Source organism: Vicugna pacos, chromosome 4 (genome assembly GCF_048564905.1).
Source record: "Vicugna pacos chromosome 4, VicPac4, whole genome shotgun sequence".
NCBI lineage: Eukaryota > Metazoa > Chordata > Mammalia > Artiodactyla > Camelidae > Vicugna > Vicugna pacos.
In genome coordinates, this window is record NC_132990.1 from 79,683,225 (window position 1) to 79,699,534 (window position 16,310).

Here is a 16,310-nt window from a genome sequence, read left to right on the forward strand (position 1 = left end):
GTCGCTTGTTGATGCCTGCAGGGAGTGTGGAGGAGGACACGGGGTAGGGAAGGATTCGAGGGCAGCCGCGGCCTTCTCAGGCTTGGGCGGCGGCGTTCTCCGTGCTCCCAGGGTCCGCAGGCGAGGCCGGGCCGCGACCGGGATCCGGCAGTCTCCTCGGCCGGAGGCGGGCGGCGGCGGCGCGGCGCCGGCGGCGCGCGCGGCAGGCGGTGAACACGGAGCCCAGAGCCATGCAGGCAGCTAGGCTGGCGAGGAAGGAGACGGGCCCGAGCGCGTAGACCACGGCCAGGTCCCGCGGGGCAAGGGGCTGCCCGCAGTGGCTGAAGGCGGCTTCGGAGAAGGCGGTCAAGGGGCTGAGCGTCAGTCGCCCGGGCGACACGCAGAGCAGCGTCTCGGCCTCTGCGGGACACAGGCGCGGAGTCAGGCGGCGGCCGCGCAGTGGCCCGCCCCGGCCCGCGCCGGCCCGCGTTCGCCCCCAAGGGCTCACCTGGCGCGGGGCGCGGGTGCCTGCGCAGCCAGGCGCAGAGCGGGCGCAGCGCGCAGCCGCAGGCCCAGGGGTTGCCGCGCAGGCCCAGCGTGTTGAGAGCGGGCAGGCCGGCCAGCAGGCCGGGCGCGAGCGCAGACAAATCGTTATCCTGCAGGCTGAGCGCGCCCAGCAGCGGGAGCGCGCCTAGAGCCGCGGGCTCCAGGCGCGCCAGCTGGTTGTCCGCCAGCGAGAGGACGCGCAGCGCGCGCAGTGGCGCGAAGGTGCCGGGCACCAGCGTCTCCAGCTGATTGGCGCCGAGGTCGAGCTCCTGAAGCGCGCCCAGGCCCCAAAAAGCCCGCGCGTGCACCCAGCGCAGTCCGTTCTCTCGCAGGTCCAGGCGTAGCAGCGCGCCAGCGCCCACGAAGGCGCCAGGCGGCAGCACGCGCACGCGGTTGTGGTCCAGCAGCAACGCGCGCACCGGCCGGCTCAGGCCCGCTGGCACGGCGAGCAGCGCTCGCCCCGAACAGTTGGCCTGGCCGTCTGGCGCGCACGCGCACGCCTCGGGGCAGTGAGGGGCGCCCTGAGTTCCCCAGTGGGCGGCCGCGGCAGGCGTCTGGGTCCAGACTGGCCACGGCGACAGCAGCAGCAGCAATAGCGGCCGCTGCGAGAGAAAGGAGGGTCTCCGCATGGGGGCAACAGTTGGAGGCCAGTTGCCTGCGTGTCCCCAGAGACCGTTCGTCCCGGCGGCGTTCGCACAAATGTTAACTCTCCAACCGGAGCACCCTCAGTTCCTGTCCCACGACTGGTCTCACGCCTAGGGCGGAGGCTGGGCACCTAGCCAGCACCCGGCACTGCCAGCCACCTGTCCCAAAGCGCCAGGCTCCTCTTGGCTCCGTGCCAGCAGCAGCATGACTAGCCTCCACACCCCTCCTCACCTGCTTGGTCCACCACCCAGTGCCCAGGTGAGGCCTGAGCAACTGGACCACACCAGCCCCTGCCCCTCACCTCCCAACGAACTCATGGATGCGACTGCAGAATGGAACACGGTGCACCCTGCTCCTCACCCCAACTCTGCCTGTCTCCAGCTTAGCAAAGTGATTCTAGCCAGTAGCTCCCACCAAGTAGCCCCCGCCTAGGGGTGGTCCGGTGCCCGTGGTGGGGATTGTTCAGGCACTAGCACAGGATGGGGGCCTGAGCCCAGGGGATAGGCTGTGGGTGGAGGGGGACTGCACACCTGAGAAAGGGGAGATAGAGTCACATTGGCCCCACTCCGCCCTCCAAGGGCTCTCCCAGAACTTCAAGGAGATGGCACAGGTGGGATGGGGCACCAGCTTCCAAGTCCTTCTGTCAGATGCTTCTCCCTCTGGAGTCAGCAGAGCTGCAGGTACTGTCGTGGCACTTTGCTGGGGTGAGAGTGGGGGTGGGGTGGACAGGGACCCAGGGAGCCTGCCAACTTCATGGCACAAAGCAGCAGGAAGATGCAGAGAGGAGCTGGGCACAACAGAACAGGAGGAAATGGAAACACAGGGTGCGACTCCCGGCCCTGGAGGGTGGACAGCAGGGGCCCAGCATAAGCACTGGGCACCCCCACTGAAGACCCAGGAGATGACCCAGGGGTGCGCAGCCCCCTCCCCCACCACAGGATGCATCTGCACAGGCGCAGGGAGGACAGCACAGAATCATTAAATATCATTTAATTTCCCATCCCCCAGTTGCCTGAAGCCCTACTCAGGTGGCGGGGGTTGTGGGGGGTGAATCCTCTAGGGTCATGGAGGGGGCCATCGAGTCTACGGCGATGGTCATGAGGCCTTGATCTTCCAGGGGTGGCATCATGGGGACCCCAAGTTCAGGGTCCATGAGGTGGGACTCCACGTGCACCGTGTGCAGGTCCATGTGATCTTCCTGGACCCCAAAGTGCCCCACCAACCTGCACAACATGGTCCAGGTCAGGCCAGCTGCTAGTAGCCATCAGTGTGGGCTCACAAGGCCTCGACCACCCAGGGCACCTGACACTTCTGTGAACCACACCACCTCGGGGCAGGGGTACAACTTGCCCTTGGATCCTCCCCTAGGGTCACTCACCGGCTGTCCACGTGTCCAGGGCATGTTTCACTGGGGGAAAAAGGTAAGGTGTGAATCCCAGAACAGTGGAGTTGGTCCCCAGGAGCCCAGCAGCGCACCCCACCTCTCTCCCCAACCCACAGTCTGGGAAATGCCGTTCCCAAGCCCCTGGTGACCCAACCCAGGGGAGGGCCCTCTCCCGGCCAGACCAAGGGCCCAGCGTGGGCAGCATGGCCCTGCGGCCCTCACCCACCCGCCCTGGCCCTGGGGCTCACGCACCCCTTGGCTCGAATGACGCCAACTGCCACGATGACCAGGGCACAGAAGCAGCTGGCACTGACACCTGCCAGCACCACCAGCAGGGCAATGAGGGCCTCTCGGCTGAGGCCAAGGCTGCACTCACAGTAGGTTCCAGCTGCAGAGACAGGGTCCACATGGCCAAGGGGCCGTAGTCACCTGCCAGTGGCTGACTCCTGAGGCCACCCCCCACCCTGCCGGCCACCAGGACATAGGAGAGGCCCTGGCTGGGGGTGGGGGGCAGGGCTTGGGGACATGAGGAGGCACCTGCAGCAGGGATGAGCAAAAGGGACAAACATATCAGGCCGAGGGGGTTGCCGACCAGACAGGAGTCAGGCTGGGGACAGGGGGCCATGTCCAGCCCCCGGCCCCAGGCCATACCTCTGGACGGAACTTGTCGGAAGGCGCTGACCTCACAGTGGAGCTGTGAGGCAGGGAGGGTGGGGGCAGGGCCTCATCTGGTGCCTCAATGCCCTTAGGCCTAGGAGCCCTGGGCAGGCAGCCCTGGGGTAGGGCAGGTAGGGTGGATAGGGCGTCACTCTGGAGGGCTGCCCTGGCCTCCAGGGGAAGGCGCTTTGTGGTGAAGGGGCAGGGCCTGCACTTAGGCCCCCAGGCTCATGGAGGAAGTGGCCTGGAAACCCAGAGAGGTCCACAGTGGGCAACCCCAGGCCTTAGTTTCCCTGTCAGAATAAGGGCTGCAGCAGCTGAGGCAGGGCCTGGGGTCCTGCTATCTGTTGTCACCACCCATCCCCGAAGGCTGGACAAGCAGGGGCTGAGGGGCCCTGGAGGGGCCCGGGGCGGGCCTGCACCCGCTGCCCCCATGCTGGTCCCAGCGACGTTTCCAGAACACCCTGTAGGAGCAGGTGGCTCAGAAATGGTTGCAGCCAGCAACTGAGGCTCTGGCTCAAGTGTGTCTTCACAGGGAGAGCCCACTGCCCCTCGGAGGTCTGTTTCTTGTGCCACTTCCCCTGACCAGGAAAGTGGTGCCCAGAGTCGCCACGGGCTGGCATGGTTGGGGTTAACCTAGCTCCTCCCTGCCTCCTCCCCTTTGAGGCCTCCTCCCTTGTCCCTAAGGACATGCCAATCAAACCGCCTAGGCAGCAGGAGGAAATACCCGCCTTGTCCTCGCAGGGGATGGAGTTGGGGGAGGGTACAGCTGGGCCACAGCCAGTCCTCACCACTGGGGACCTCCCTGACTTTCACACAGGTGTCCTCTTCTGGTGGCAGTGCCTGGCACACCTCTGCACCTGTTGAGTGATGCTGTGACCTGAGACGCTGGGTTTTACCACACTCGCTCGCAAGCTGAGTCCAAAGGCCCAGGAGCCCGGGGGCTGGCACTGCCACCCTGCTAGGCCAGTCCAGCAGGTCTGCAACCTACTTAGGATGACAAAAGTACACTCAGCCCGGTACAGGCAGGAAGCCCCGCTTCTTGTAACCAGGGCACAGCCTGCCTCAGAAGAGATGGACAGGTGGACCCCAAGGGAGAGAGCCATCGGCCTGTCCTCAGATTAGGCTACGTGCCTAACCCCTGCCACTTCCTCCTTCAACCCCACCCCCAGGCAGAATTCTCTGGAGTAAGAAGGAAAGGTCCTAGAAGCCAGACCGACACTAAGGGCCCCTGTGCAGAACAGGCCAAAGCGGAGAGGTGTGGGTGAGCACGGAGGAGAGGACTGGGGGCAGCGGGCGTGGCTCAGGTCTGGCAGCGCACCGAGGGCAGGAACAGGACAGTGGAGACACTCGTTCCAAGAGTTTTTGTCACCTGCAGGGACAGCACCACCAGGACAGAGCGGTTCCCGCCAGACAAGCAAAGGTCTTGGCCACGGAGGCTGTGGCACCCAGCACAGCTCTGAAGGCCTCAGGCCTCGCAGAGCCAACACCTTCCCCACCTCTTGGGACCTCAGGGCGAGGGCAGTGCCAGGCCCCCAGTGCCGGCCTGGCAGGACCCTGCGCCCTGGACACAACAGGCCTGTGCAGCAGGACACCTTGTGCTGGGAACACTGAGGCCCCGGGCGTGCTTCCTGGCCCCACACTGAGAGGCGTGGAAGGAACTGGCCTTTCTGAAAGCTCACTTCATTTTAAGCCCTGAGCACCGCCACTGCTTGACACTAGCGCGGGACAGGTGGACAAACGCCTGGTCCCTCTCACCACAAGGTGAGTCCCAGGCAGCCCCTGGTGCTGGACATGAAAAGTTCTCACCAGGGGGTGCCTCATACGTGGTGATGGAGCTGAGTCCCAGCAGCAGCCTTGGGGCTCTCAGCCCAGCAAGTGGGCACCAGACCCTTAGGCCAGGCATAGGTCTCCTTTCAAAGGTCAGAAGGGTGAGGCTGGAGCAGGAGGCCCCTCTGGAGGGCAGCTCAGGAAGGTCTCCCAGGCAGCCAACCCACAGCAAGCTCCTGCCTGAGCCACCAGCCCGGCATGCGCCTTGGCTGGCTGGAGTGGCCTGGGAAAGCCACGTGCATGACTCCCAGTGGGAAGCCCAACACAAGTGTGCGGCTCCCCTCATCTGCCCCTGGGAGGGGGGGCAGGCTCTGCCAGCTTGACGTGGGAGAACCTCGGTCACGTGCCCACGAGGGGCCCACAAAGCCACCAGGACAGTGTAAGGATGAAGAACCACCTGCTTTACTCGGCACTCGGGGCTGCACAGGATGTAGGGATGCCCCCGCCAGCGGGACCGGGCAGGGCAGGCCCCGCGGAGACGGTCAGCTGCAGTTCTTGGGCAGGCGGTAGACGCCGGCGGAGTAGACAAGCTGCTGGTCCCGCACCTTCTTCTGCAGGAAGGCCTGGAGCTCGGGCAGGTCGATCTCGGCCAGCGCGGGGCCGGTCACCACGAACATGCGCAGCATGCTGTACATGCGCTCCAGCGACAGGCTCTCCAGGTTGGTCAGCATGGCCTGGATATATGTCCAGAAGAGCTGTGGGGTACAGCGGCCAGGTTGGCTGCCACCTCAGCGCCCCGGCACCACTCCCTGACGCCCCACCCCCACGTCCCACCCGGCGCTCCGTCCCCCGCACCAGCAGCTCCTCCTCCTTCTGGTCGGCTTGGGAGGCCATGCCCGAGTCGCTCTCGTCGTCGCTGTCGATGAGCACCATGTTGTCCCGGTCCTGAGGCCGCTCTTCCTCCACCACCGAGAAGGTGCCGGCCGGCTCCTCGCGCAGCACGCCCTGCTGCAGCCACACTGACATGCGCCGCCGCAGCAGTGCCACGGGCATCTTCACCGCCTTGCTCAGCTCCTCCAGGGTCCAGCTGGCTGCGGGTAAGGGTGGGCACGCTGGGCGGGGCAGGGCCTCCCTCGGCCTCGCCAGCCCTGCTCAGCAGGACCCGCCCAGAAAGGGGCCTGGGAGGGGTGGCCCCAGGCCATCCGCCCTCTGCCAGACACTGAGCAGTGCCCTGGTGGGCTCACCTTGGTCCTGGAAGTACAGCAAGACCACTGCCTGCACAGGGGTGACAGCCACAGACAGGGTGCGGTCGGCCAGCTCCACATCCATGGTCACCAGGCCCAGGGTGTGCTTCCAGCTGAGCGTCCGCATGGCCTGCGGAGGGCCGGGGTTAGCACAGGCAGCTGGGCTGGGCTGGCTGAACTAGGCTTGGCTATGCAGCACCGGGTGAGCAAGGGGCTCCCTGACCTGCTTCCCCATCCCTGAGCAGGCAGGTGGACAGGCACATGGCGGGGCTCCAGTTCCCACATCCTTAACCAGCACAATCTACTGAGAGCCACTGTATCTCCGAAAGAGACGTCCACGTCTTAATCCCCAGGGCCTCAGAATGGGACCTGACTTGGAAACAGGGTCTTTGCAGAGGCCATTAAGATGAGGTCACCCTGGAGTCACATTGGCTCTAATCTAATCCAATCGGTGCCCTTGTAAGAGGGTAGACGGTGTGCAGACAGACACAGGGAGACGGCAGCAGGGACTGGAGGGCCACAGGCACCACCAGAAGCTGGAAGAGGTGGGAAGGACTCGCCCACAGCCTCCAGGAGCAGAGCCCTGACACCCTGACGGCAGACTCCGGCCTCCAGAGCTAAGCGCCGTCTCAGCCGCCTGGTTAGTGGTACTTTGCTACAGTAGCTGCAGGGAAGTGGCACAGAACTCAGCCCTGGGAGGGGGCACTGCTGTACAGATAATACTTTTTTAAAAACCTGGAAGGGGCTGTGGTGGTGGAGGATTGGAAGAGGCCGGGAAAGTTTTGGGCCACGTGTTTGCAAGCCCAGGGTGCCCTCCTATTGGTACAAACACATGGTACAAATACATGTCATTCTCCTGAGGTCTGTTGAAACAAGAAACGTATCACTGGAAACTGGAGTAAAGCTGGCCCTTACTAAGAGGTGGAAGAGACCTGTTCTGTTGGGTGGAAAGCAGAACTTTCGAGGGATGGACTTGGATATTTGGCTGAGATTTCCAAGTAGAAAGTGGAAGGTGCAACCTGGTTTCTAACTGAAAGGGAAACCGAAGGAGCCGGTGAGCAAGAAGGAACCAGCACCTGGTGATGTGGACCTTTGCCCACACGCTCCGTGGACAGAGCCAAGAGCGTGGTCCCAGTGGGGAGCCGTGTCCAGGTGACGCCAACCAGCAGTGTGCGGGAAGCTGGGACAGAGAGGGTCCATGAACAGTGTGAAAGCCCCAGTCTAGCAGACTGGGCACCGTGACCCATACAGAGGCCAACGAGGTTTCTGAGGATTTCATGCCGCCCTGAACAGAAAGGGAGGGGTGGCGTGGCTCTAAGGGCAAAGCTGGGCCGCAAAGCTGAGTGGAAGTTCCTCCACTAGGTTTCAGGATTGCTTAGGCCTGGGGCCCTCTGTTCCCTTCCGGATTCTCCACGGGAGTGCCTGCCCCTCCACTGGACTTTGGAAGCAGAGAGATACTTGCCTGGCTTCACAGCTGAAGAACTGCATGCCAGTGCTCACACTGCCCCGACCCGGACGCTACTTAGGCGCTGAGCTGTGGGGCTCTGCGCTGGGGCTGCGACAGCTGACTTTTGGGGATGCTGAACTTGGCTAAGCGTACTTTGCATGTGAGAAGGACATGAATTTTGGAGGCCAGAGGGTGGACTCTGATGGGTTGAACTGTGACCTCTGAAGAAGAAAGTCCTAGTCCCCAGGCCGCGAACACCAGTGACCGTACTTGGAAATCGGGTCAGTACAGACGCAGTTAGTTAAGACGAAGTCTTAGGCGGGCAGAGTGGGCCCCCCTTCAAGTTACTGCTGGCCTGTCGGTAGAAGAGAGAAACCTGGACACAAAGATGCTGGGAGAGACCACGCGCCGAGAGGCCGGGGCTGCAGGGATGCGCCTACAAGCCAAGCGCGCTGGCGCCCCCCAGCAGCTGGAGGAGGAGCACGGCCCTGCCAGCACTTTGATCCCAGCCTTCTGGCTGCCAACACCGAGACCATAAATTTCTGTGTTCTGAAGGCCTACCGGCATGGTGCTTAGCTGCGGCCACCCCCAGGACACAGACAGAGCCACTGGGCCGAGTGCCACTGAGTCCCTCCGCTAACCCGAACCCTAACCCTTAGGAGAAAGCAACAACCGACCCCGCTTTGCAGAAAGGGAAGGGAGGCCAGGCTGGAAGCCTGCCTGGGCCATGAACAGGCACTCGAGCTCCAGGCCGCGCCCTCGACAACCGCCTCTCCAGGCTGCAGCAGGGCAGGTGCAAGGCCCAGTGGCGGACGACACGGCCCCCCACACGCGTTCGGCACAGTCCTCAGGCCAGGAGCCCAGTTGGTGGGAGGCACAGGCACCCTGGCCACAGGCCCGCCCTCTCGGGGCCTCCCTGGGGCCTGCCCTGGCCACTCCAGCGTCCGGCTGGCGTTGAGACGAGGTGTGCTGGAGTGGCCGGCATGTCGGGTCCATCAGGCTGGGAAGTATGCCGTGTCTGAGATAGCACCAGAACCAGGGTCACACTCAGGCGGAAGCCAGCAGGGCCGCTCCCAGCAGGGGTGCTGGAGAGCAGAGGGAAGCCGCGTGCCAACAGGACAGCCAGAGGGCTGGGGGAGGGCACCGAGCATGGGTGGACCAGCCGCGTACCTATTCTCAACCAGGAAGAGGTGGGGAGCAGTGCTGAGGCCCCACAGAGGAGCTGCTCCGGGGGCGGGAGCAGGGGCAGGAAGCAGGGGGTGGCTGGGAGCCACCAGACTCTCAGAGGCTGCAGGCCAGCTCCTGCGGTCCTGCCACTGCCCCGCCTCCCCACCCCGGGGCCCCCCGCCCTTGCCTGTCACTGGAAGTAAGGCCACTCGAGGGACTGGCCGTCCTGTGCTCAGCCCTCCACCCTCAGACACTAGGTTCCTCAGCCTTCATAGCAGCTGCATCTAGACCCAGGGCCACCTCACAGCAAACCTCCAGAAGCTGTCACCCCTCCTGCAGCCAGGCCTGGCCTAGCCCCCACCTGCTGCCTTCCTGGGGCTCCATCCCGAGGGCTCCCTGAGCCTCAGCTTCTGGCTCCTCACCTCCAGGGGTGTCCCAGGTCCCTCCAGGGCTCGGGATATGCACCCTGCATACCTGTGGCTCCGTTCTCTGCTCGGGTGCCTTGCATCCCCTCAGGCCTGTGGCCTCTTGGGCCCTACACCCCACTCCTCAGACTAAATGCCCCAGAACCTGCTTTTCCACCCGTCCCCAGAAACCTAAGACAGGTGTGCTGACTCCCTTCTCTCTCCCAACACTTCTCCACCGAAGCATCACCTGGAAGGAAAGGTCCTCTGTGCCACTGACCCCTGCCCATGCCAGGCTCCATCCGCCCACACCTCTTGCCTGGACCCCCTGCCCCGGGACTGCTGGGTTCGGCCCCGCCGGAGGGACAAGCAATAAACTCAGCCAATGGACCACCCTGAGCCCATGGCCCTGACCACCCACACACCCTGTGGCACTGCCCCTTCTCTCCTCCTCACCAGAGCCTTGTGGCCCAGGGACCTGACAGCAGATGGCACAGTCCTGGTCCTTGAGTGTCCCGGGACCAGAAAGCTGCTTCCAGGGAAACAAGCCAGGGGAGGGGCAGGATGGGGATGGGCACAGAAGTCAAACACCTCAAGAGCAGCCTGGACGCACCCTGGACATGCCCTGGGCACATGCCAGATGGGCCCCCGCCCCTGACTCTCCCTCGGGAGAGCACAGCACCCCAGGCCCTGGTCCTGAGGTCAAGAGCGTGGACCGTGGAAGCAGCAGCCCGGGGGCAAGCCCACCCCAGTGCTTTTGGAGAGAAAGCGCAGGTGCACACACACTCCCAGGAGGGGAGGGGCGGCTGTGGGTGGCGTGCAGGACGCAGACACAGGGGAGGGACACCCAGTCAGGACACGGGCCCGTCGGCCCCCTGGAGGCGCAGCAGTACCTTCAGCTTCTCGTATTTCTTGCAGTAGACGTCCAGGGCCTCCCTGATGTCCTCGGGGACCTCCAGCTTCTCATCCTTAAATGGCGGCCAGAACTCACTGGACAGGATGACGGCGTAGACCCCAAACGGCGGTTGCTCCTCCACAGGCCGCTTCTCGTCCTCCTCGCGAATGTTGGCATTGATGCGGCGCGAGTCCGCCATGTCCTGAGGGGGAGACCAGGCCTCCTGAAGGCTGGGCTGGTGGGGACGGAGACTGGGCAGTGGCAGGAGCCCAAAGAGCCCACCTTGAGCATGACCTCGCAGAAGTGCATCGGGGCCTCGCCGAAGCGCAGCTTCAGCAGCTCCACGTTGCGGATCTCCCTGGAAGGGTGCGTCTCTGAGGGCTGTGGCATGCCCTGTCCCCACCTGCACCTGCAGCAGTGCCTCACTGCCCTCCCCAGTGCAGGGATGCCCCTCGGCCAGGAGGAGAGCCAGGGAGCACCGCCCAGACCCAGCCTGCACATCCCTGGGCCCACTCCCTCCCCAGGAGGCCCGGATCGTCACCCACACCACTAGGGTGGCAGAGGGCAGCCCTCGGGACTGAAGGCCACACCTCGTCCAGACCCAGAGTGGCCTGTCGGGCCTTACCGCTCAGGGCTGAAGCTGAGCTGGTGCAGCAGGCGGTCAGCCAGCAGGGAGCGGTACTCATTGATGAAGAGGTCCTTGCTGCCGTAGATGCTGACCAGTAGGCTGATGATGTCGGAGGAGCGCCGCTTAGAGCTGGACTTCCCTGCACAGCACAGGCACCACTGGCACCTCTCAGAGACAGAGGCAGCGCCATCTGTGCCCGGGGAGGGCCCGCCCAGCGCAGCCCATGAGGCCCAGGTCTGGATCCCAGGTTGGGGTGAGGGGGTGCACCGGCTGCCCTGAGATCTGCTCCTCCCCCAACCCCACGAAAGCAGCAGAGGCGGGTGGGGCAGGCAGGGTGCCCTCCTACAGGTCTGGACGGGGACACAGTCCACCACCACAGCACATGCAGCAACAAGCTGTAGACAACCCCCAACAGTCCAGAGCGCAGCAGGGCCGGCAGGCACTGACCTGGATCTGCATCCACAGGGTCAGGGACCCAGTCCTCTGGCTCACCAGAGTCATCCTCACTGTCCTGGCCGGTCTCCAGGCTGGCAGGGTCTGTCTTGGACAGCTCAACAGCCAAGTCCCCGGTCCCATCCGAGTCCCCGGTCAGCCCCGCCACAATCTGCCGCACCGTGTCCTCCCGTGTCCTGCCAAGTGTGACTCCTCACTGCCTGTCCCACCTGACCACACGACCCCACCTGACCCATGCAGCCAGCTCCGGTCAGCCACATGCTAACAGCAAGCCCGGTAGACTTTCCCATGACCCCCAAAATCAAAGAGCCACCATTTTCGGACGACAGGAGCTGAGATGATCAGACAGACTCATTTGTGAACAAGAGGCAGTAGGAGTGAGTCAGGGAAGCTCCAGATGTTACCCAGTCCAGGTCCCGAGCCTCTACTGCCCACCCTGGGGTCTCTGGGCGGCTGAGACATGGCACTCACTCAAACACGTTGTCCAACAGAGAGCCTAAGGGTTTCTGCTCCCTGTGGTAGGGAGGGTCAGGCACAAAGGCCCACTCCTCCATGACAGCCCTGGCCCCATGGGGGCAGCACCAGGCAGAGAGAGGTGGGGGTGTGCATGGGGACCCTGGGTTACGGGCACAGGAGCCGGCACTGGCAAAAGGGAGGAGCCCTGGCCCGGGAGATGGAGCGGCCCTGGTGCCCCCGGGCCGCGTCTGGCTCCACCACCAACGCGGGCAGCTCGGCTGAGTGGAGATGGGAGCCCAGTGCTCCCGAGTCTGAGCAGCTCCTGGGAGCCAGCCCAGCACTCACCTCAGGTAGCGGCGTATGGGCTCACAGGCCACCTCCAGGACGACCATGGAGGGGTCCAGCACGCGCAGCGCCTTGATAGCTGAGATGTAGAGGGTGATGATGTCACACGTGTTCACTCCTATGGCCGGGAGGGCACAGGGACAGGAGGCAGCCACGCTGGTAAGGTGACTGGCAAGCCGCCACTGTGACCTCACCCCTCAAGAGGCCAGCTGCCACTCTTCACCTCCCACCTGCTCACGTGCGCTTTCTCCCTGCGCTGAGTGGGGTCTGTCCTGAAGGGATCGGGCACTGCCCTTGCTCCCTACAGACTGCACAAACTGCTTCTTAACCTACTCCCTCCACAGGCCCCAAGGCTGGAAGGCTGGACCCTAGGGCTCCTGGATCTGGACCCGGAGGCTAAAAGGTACCTGGGTGAAGGAGCCGTGTCTCCAGGGCAGCTTTGAGGGACACGAGCAGCTGCTGCCTCTGGTCGGTCCGCTCCAGGCAGTACTTGAGGTCTTCGACAGCTGGCCGCGAATCTGGGAAGTCTGAAGGAAGAGAGCAGGTCCTGGCACGTGCACACAGGGCACACAGCCGCTGTGCACGTGAGAAGACACTCATATGGGCTGGGGGGTGAGCAGCCACGCCCCCACCTGACCCCAGGGAGAGGCGCCTGCTGCAGGCCTAGTGTGGCTCTCGCACCTTCCCGTGCCCACACACTTGACCATGACTGCCCTGCAGGGCAGACAGACAGCAATTCCCAAGGGCCAGCCCAGAGCCAGGACGAGACACCACAGTCCCAGGTGTACCCGCCCCTACTCCCCGAGAGCTGACGGGCAGAGGCTCGGGGAGGCGGCTCCCCGGCAGGCACGCCCACCTCGGATGATGCTGAAGAGCTCCTCAATGCGCAGGCCAGCATAGATGCGGTAGAAGAACCTCTGCACGTGGCAGCGCCACCGGCGCAGTGTGTTGCCAGCCTCTGGGGACGTGGGCCTGCTGGGGCCATCCTGCAGAAACACCTTGCCCAGCCAGCCGACCACCCTCTCAATCCACTGTCAGGAGAGCACAAGTGTGGGGATTTGGGGGCTGAGCCCAGAACAGGCGCTAGGAAAAGCCACGCAGCTACCCACCCTGCTGGCTGGCCCCAGGGCCACCTGCTCTGGAGTCCCAGAGTACACCGAAGTCAGCAGGATGAGGGGCTCAAAGGGGGCCTCCCAGGGCCTCCATCAACGCACACCCAGGCCCCTTCCACACACCCAGGGCCCATGCTCATCTCTGGTGACAGTGACTCTGAGGTAGGGCAGCAGGTCCGAATGCACAGGCGCACCCTGGGAGGCACACGCACAGCCACCCCTTCCACACACAGGCAGCGCAACCCTCAGTGGGGGCGCTTCCGAGCACGCGCACATGAGCCTACAGGAGACGCTGCCACACAGACCCGGGGAGGGCACGTCCTCCACAGGCTGTCCGGCCGCTGACAAGGCTGTCCAATCTGCCGCCTGGGGACAGCACATCTGCCTCACAGGCCTCCGGGCTCACACCTGACCACTGCCACAGATACACCTGCTTTGAATAGCATACCCATCCCCACCACTGCAGCTTCGCTCCAGTCTCAAGAAACAGGGGCTAGGAAGTGGTGAAGGAGGACAGGTGGGAGGTGGGAGCAGGCTGACAGCCCCCATGCTTGGGCCCAGCTTCTGTGGAACCCAGAGCTGAGCCTCAGACTATGCCCCAACAGCGTGGACACCCTGAGGCCCCCCCAGGAAACCCCAGGCTGTGACACTGCTTCCAGCCATGTGATCCCGCACAGACCTCACCAAGCACACCATGGGCTCTTCCTTGCTGTCACCATGGTGGGCCCAGAATGACCAGCCTGCACTCAGCACCAAGACGGATGGCTTCACCCACCAGCGAGGGCCTGATTCACCCAGGTCTCCATGCCCTGGCAGCTTCTACAGCCAGGATGTCCGTTTTGCCAGAAACCTATTCTCTGGTCCATAAGGGACAGGGCCTGAAAGGGGTCCTCACCTTATGGAACTCACGCAGAAAGGAGCGCTCATACTCGCCCCGGCAGCGGTCCTCCATCCTCTCCCGGGTCACCTGGTGCAGGGTGGTGGTCACGGCCTCGGCACTGACCCGCTCCAGCAGACTGAGCCTGTGTCTAGAGGAGAGCCCTGCCCGTGGAGCACACAGAGCACACCAACAGGCACCCACCGCCACCCTCAGCACATACCTCCCCACGGACCTCCTGGCAGGGACACAGCTGCACCAAGAGCTCCAAGGAAAAGCTCCTGGGAGGACAGAGGGCTGGCAAGGGGCCACCTGCCCTCCCCAGCTGGCCCACCGCCCACGCTGGGGCACTGGCCTTCCCCATGGGACCAGCATATCTAGCCACAAGAACCAAAGCTGCAGGAACACTCCCAGAAACACTCCTAAAACAACAGCTAAGTGAGTTACCACTCTGGCCACACATGCAGAGATGCAGCTGTTTGTGCTTTTCAGTGCGGACCACGGCCAGTAATTGCAGACTCATGAGAAAACAAAGAACATTTCCGTGTAACTGTCACCTGGGAGAAACCCAGCAAAAGCCCTCAGGGACTCCCTGGCCCCGTCCAGCAACAGGGCCACGCCCCGCGGCCAGCCGGAAGACTAGCAGCTGCGCTGCTGCCACTTCACTCAGTGGGACAAAACCATCACACGTGGTCAGGCAGCAGAGGGACCGCACAACACAACCCGACTCTAACAGCAAAATCCTTTCCTCCTCAAGAGGTCAGAAGGGCAACCTGTTCATCCAACATGTTGGTCTAACTTCTGACTTGCTCTAGACAAAAGAAATAGCAAGCCCCTTTTTACAATTACAGAACAGAATAAATATCATTTCTCCACCCAAAAGCTACAAAAAGCACAGCAGAATTCTACCAGACCCAAGAAACTTGGAATCATGTAATCTAAGTCTGAAGCCCTTAAATCTAAGTGCCAGCAAAATATGGAACTCTGAGCTAGTGTGACAGACAGAAACAACCTGTGTTCAGGACAAAAGGTACAAACTCACAGCACACAGATGCTGAGGACTCTCCCTCTGTCATGCTCCTGGCTATCACGACAAGCAGCAGAGACCCCCAGCTCTGCCACCTGTCTCACCAGCTCTCCACAGAGGCCAGCTGGGCCCAGAAGAGCAAGGCGGAGTCAGGAGGAACAGGGGCCTAGCCACGCAGGTGTGAGTACTCACAGGATCTGGCTGAGCTGGTGGAACTGCTCCAGCGCCTGGCGGCACCAGCACTGCTGTTTGTCACTGCCACAGCCTGCACACAGGGGGCTCTGCAGAAGGCGGTAGTACCGGCGGCGGGCATACCTGCTGTCCAGTTCTCCCTCCAGTTCTGGATCTGTACCTCCTTCCCCTTTTCTCTTACTCTGCATATAAACTCTCAAGAAGCGCCCATAAAGACGCTGGATCATCTCCTGAAAAGTTCTGGGAGTGGAAAAAAACAAGACGCCCCGCAACGTGGTGTGGACCTTTTCCCGAAGCCCCTGAGCGCCGGTGCCCATCAGCAAGCCCAAGCGAGTCCATTTCTCCAGGAGCTCTAGACTCCGCAGGTAGGGATCCAGGCGGCTCTCCAGCAGACCGAAAGCATCAAGGAGCAGAAGAAGGCACTGGGGCTCATCTGCACAGTTCTCGCGCTGGCAGATGGCATTCCAAAACTCTAGGGAGATGTTGGCCTGCAGGTCATTCTGCAGCACCTCTACGAACCACTCCTCCAGGACCGAGTGCAGACCGTGGCCTCGGAGAACCTCCACCGCCGCCCGGAGCTCCTCCTCCTTTGGAGGGACCGCGCCGCTGGTCCGGGAGGATGCCTGGAGTACAGAAAACTGTGGGGAGAAGGGAATACAGCGCAGAGGTGGAGAGGGCGGTGATAGGTGGGGAGAGGCGAGGAAGAGACGGAGCGAAGGGGAGGCTGCGGAAACCCCGCTGCCCTTGCTCGCACGGATGCAGAGCCGACGCTAGGGAAGGGCTGTCGAACACGGAGGGACCGTAAAGAGAGGAGGCGAGACAAGCGGACGACGGAGGAAGCCGTATGAACCCGCCGCCCTCTTCCCGGGCCTCACCAGTCCCAGTGCGGCCGGTGGCACCAGCCCGGTGCTCACGGTATTCCAGGCCACCAGCAGTTCCTGTGCGGGCCCGGGGTCGTCGTGCGCCTCAGCAGACGCCTCCTCCACCGCCGCCGCCATCTGCACCCACCAGTTCCCAGAGCCTCCCGGCGTGGCGCGCGGTGATGACGCAGGCCTGGGCGCGCGCGCACAGCGATGACGCAC

General features: G+C 63.4%; 3 protein-coding genes and 1 long non-coding RNA gene across 4 annotated transcripts; 1 reads left to right on the plus strand and 3 right to left on the minus strand.

Moving 5' to 3' along the window:
• Nucleotides 1–6: 6 nt before the first annotated feature.
• LRRC26 (leucine rich repeat containing 26) lies at nt 7–1,254 on the minus strand. The gene is made up of 2 exons (XM_031677059.2): nt 488–1,254; nt 7–399 (listed from the first exon to the last, which is right to left on the minus strand). The coding sequence occupies exons 1-2, from the start codon at nt 1,152–1,154 to the stop codon at nt 77–79; spliced, it is 990 nt and encodes a 329-aa protein (XP_031532919.1). The 5' UTR covers nt 1,155–1,254; the 3' UTR covers nt 7–76.
• An 890-nt stretch (nt 1,255–2,144) lies between these two features.
• Nucleotides 2,145–3,343, minus strand: TMEM210 (transmembrane protein 210). Its single transcript, XM_072960568.1, has 4 exons — nt 3,092–3,343; nt 2,807–2,942; nt 2,549–2,578; nt 2,145–2,393 (listed from the first exon to the last, which is right to left on the minus strand). The coding sequence occupies exons 1-4, from the start codon at nt 3,201–3,203 to the stop codon at nt 2,195–2,197; spliced, it is 477 nt and encodes a 158-aa protein (XP_072816669.1). The 5' UTR covers nt 3,204–3,343; the 3' UTR covers nt 2,145–2,194.
• A 640-nt stretch (nt 3,344–3,983) lies between these two features.
• LOC140696210 (uncharacterized) lies at nt 3,984–8,227 on the plus strand. Its single transcript, XR_012072382.1, has 2 exons — nt 3,984–4,189; nt 4,384–8,227. It is a non-coding gene; the product is annotated as an uncharacterized lncRNA (long non-coding RNA).
• Nucleotides 5,426–16,281, minus strand: ANAPC2 (anaphase promoting complex subunit 2). Its single transcript, XM_006218244.4, has 13 exons — nt 16,104–16,281; nt 15,229–15,851; nt 14,028–14,160; nt 12,877–13,051; nt 12,428–12,547; nt 12,021–12,138; nt 11,214–11,395; nt 10,764–10,905; nt 10,421–10,496; nt 10,137–10,340; nt 6,226–6,355; nt 5,837–6,072; nt 5,426–5,736 (listed from the first exon to the last, which is right to left on the minus strand). Exons 1-13 carry the CDS (start codon nt 16,224–16,226, stop codon nt 5,524–5,526), a joined length of 2,475 nt encoding a protein of 824 aa, XP_006218306.1. The 5' UTR covers nt 16,227–16,281; the 3' UTR covers nt 5,426–5,523.
• Between the last annotated feature and the right edge of the window lie 29 nt (nt 16,282–16,310).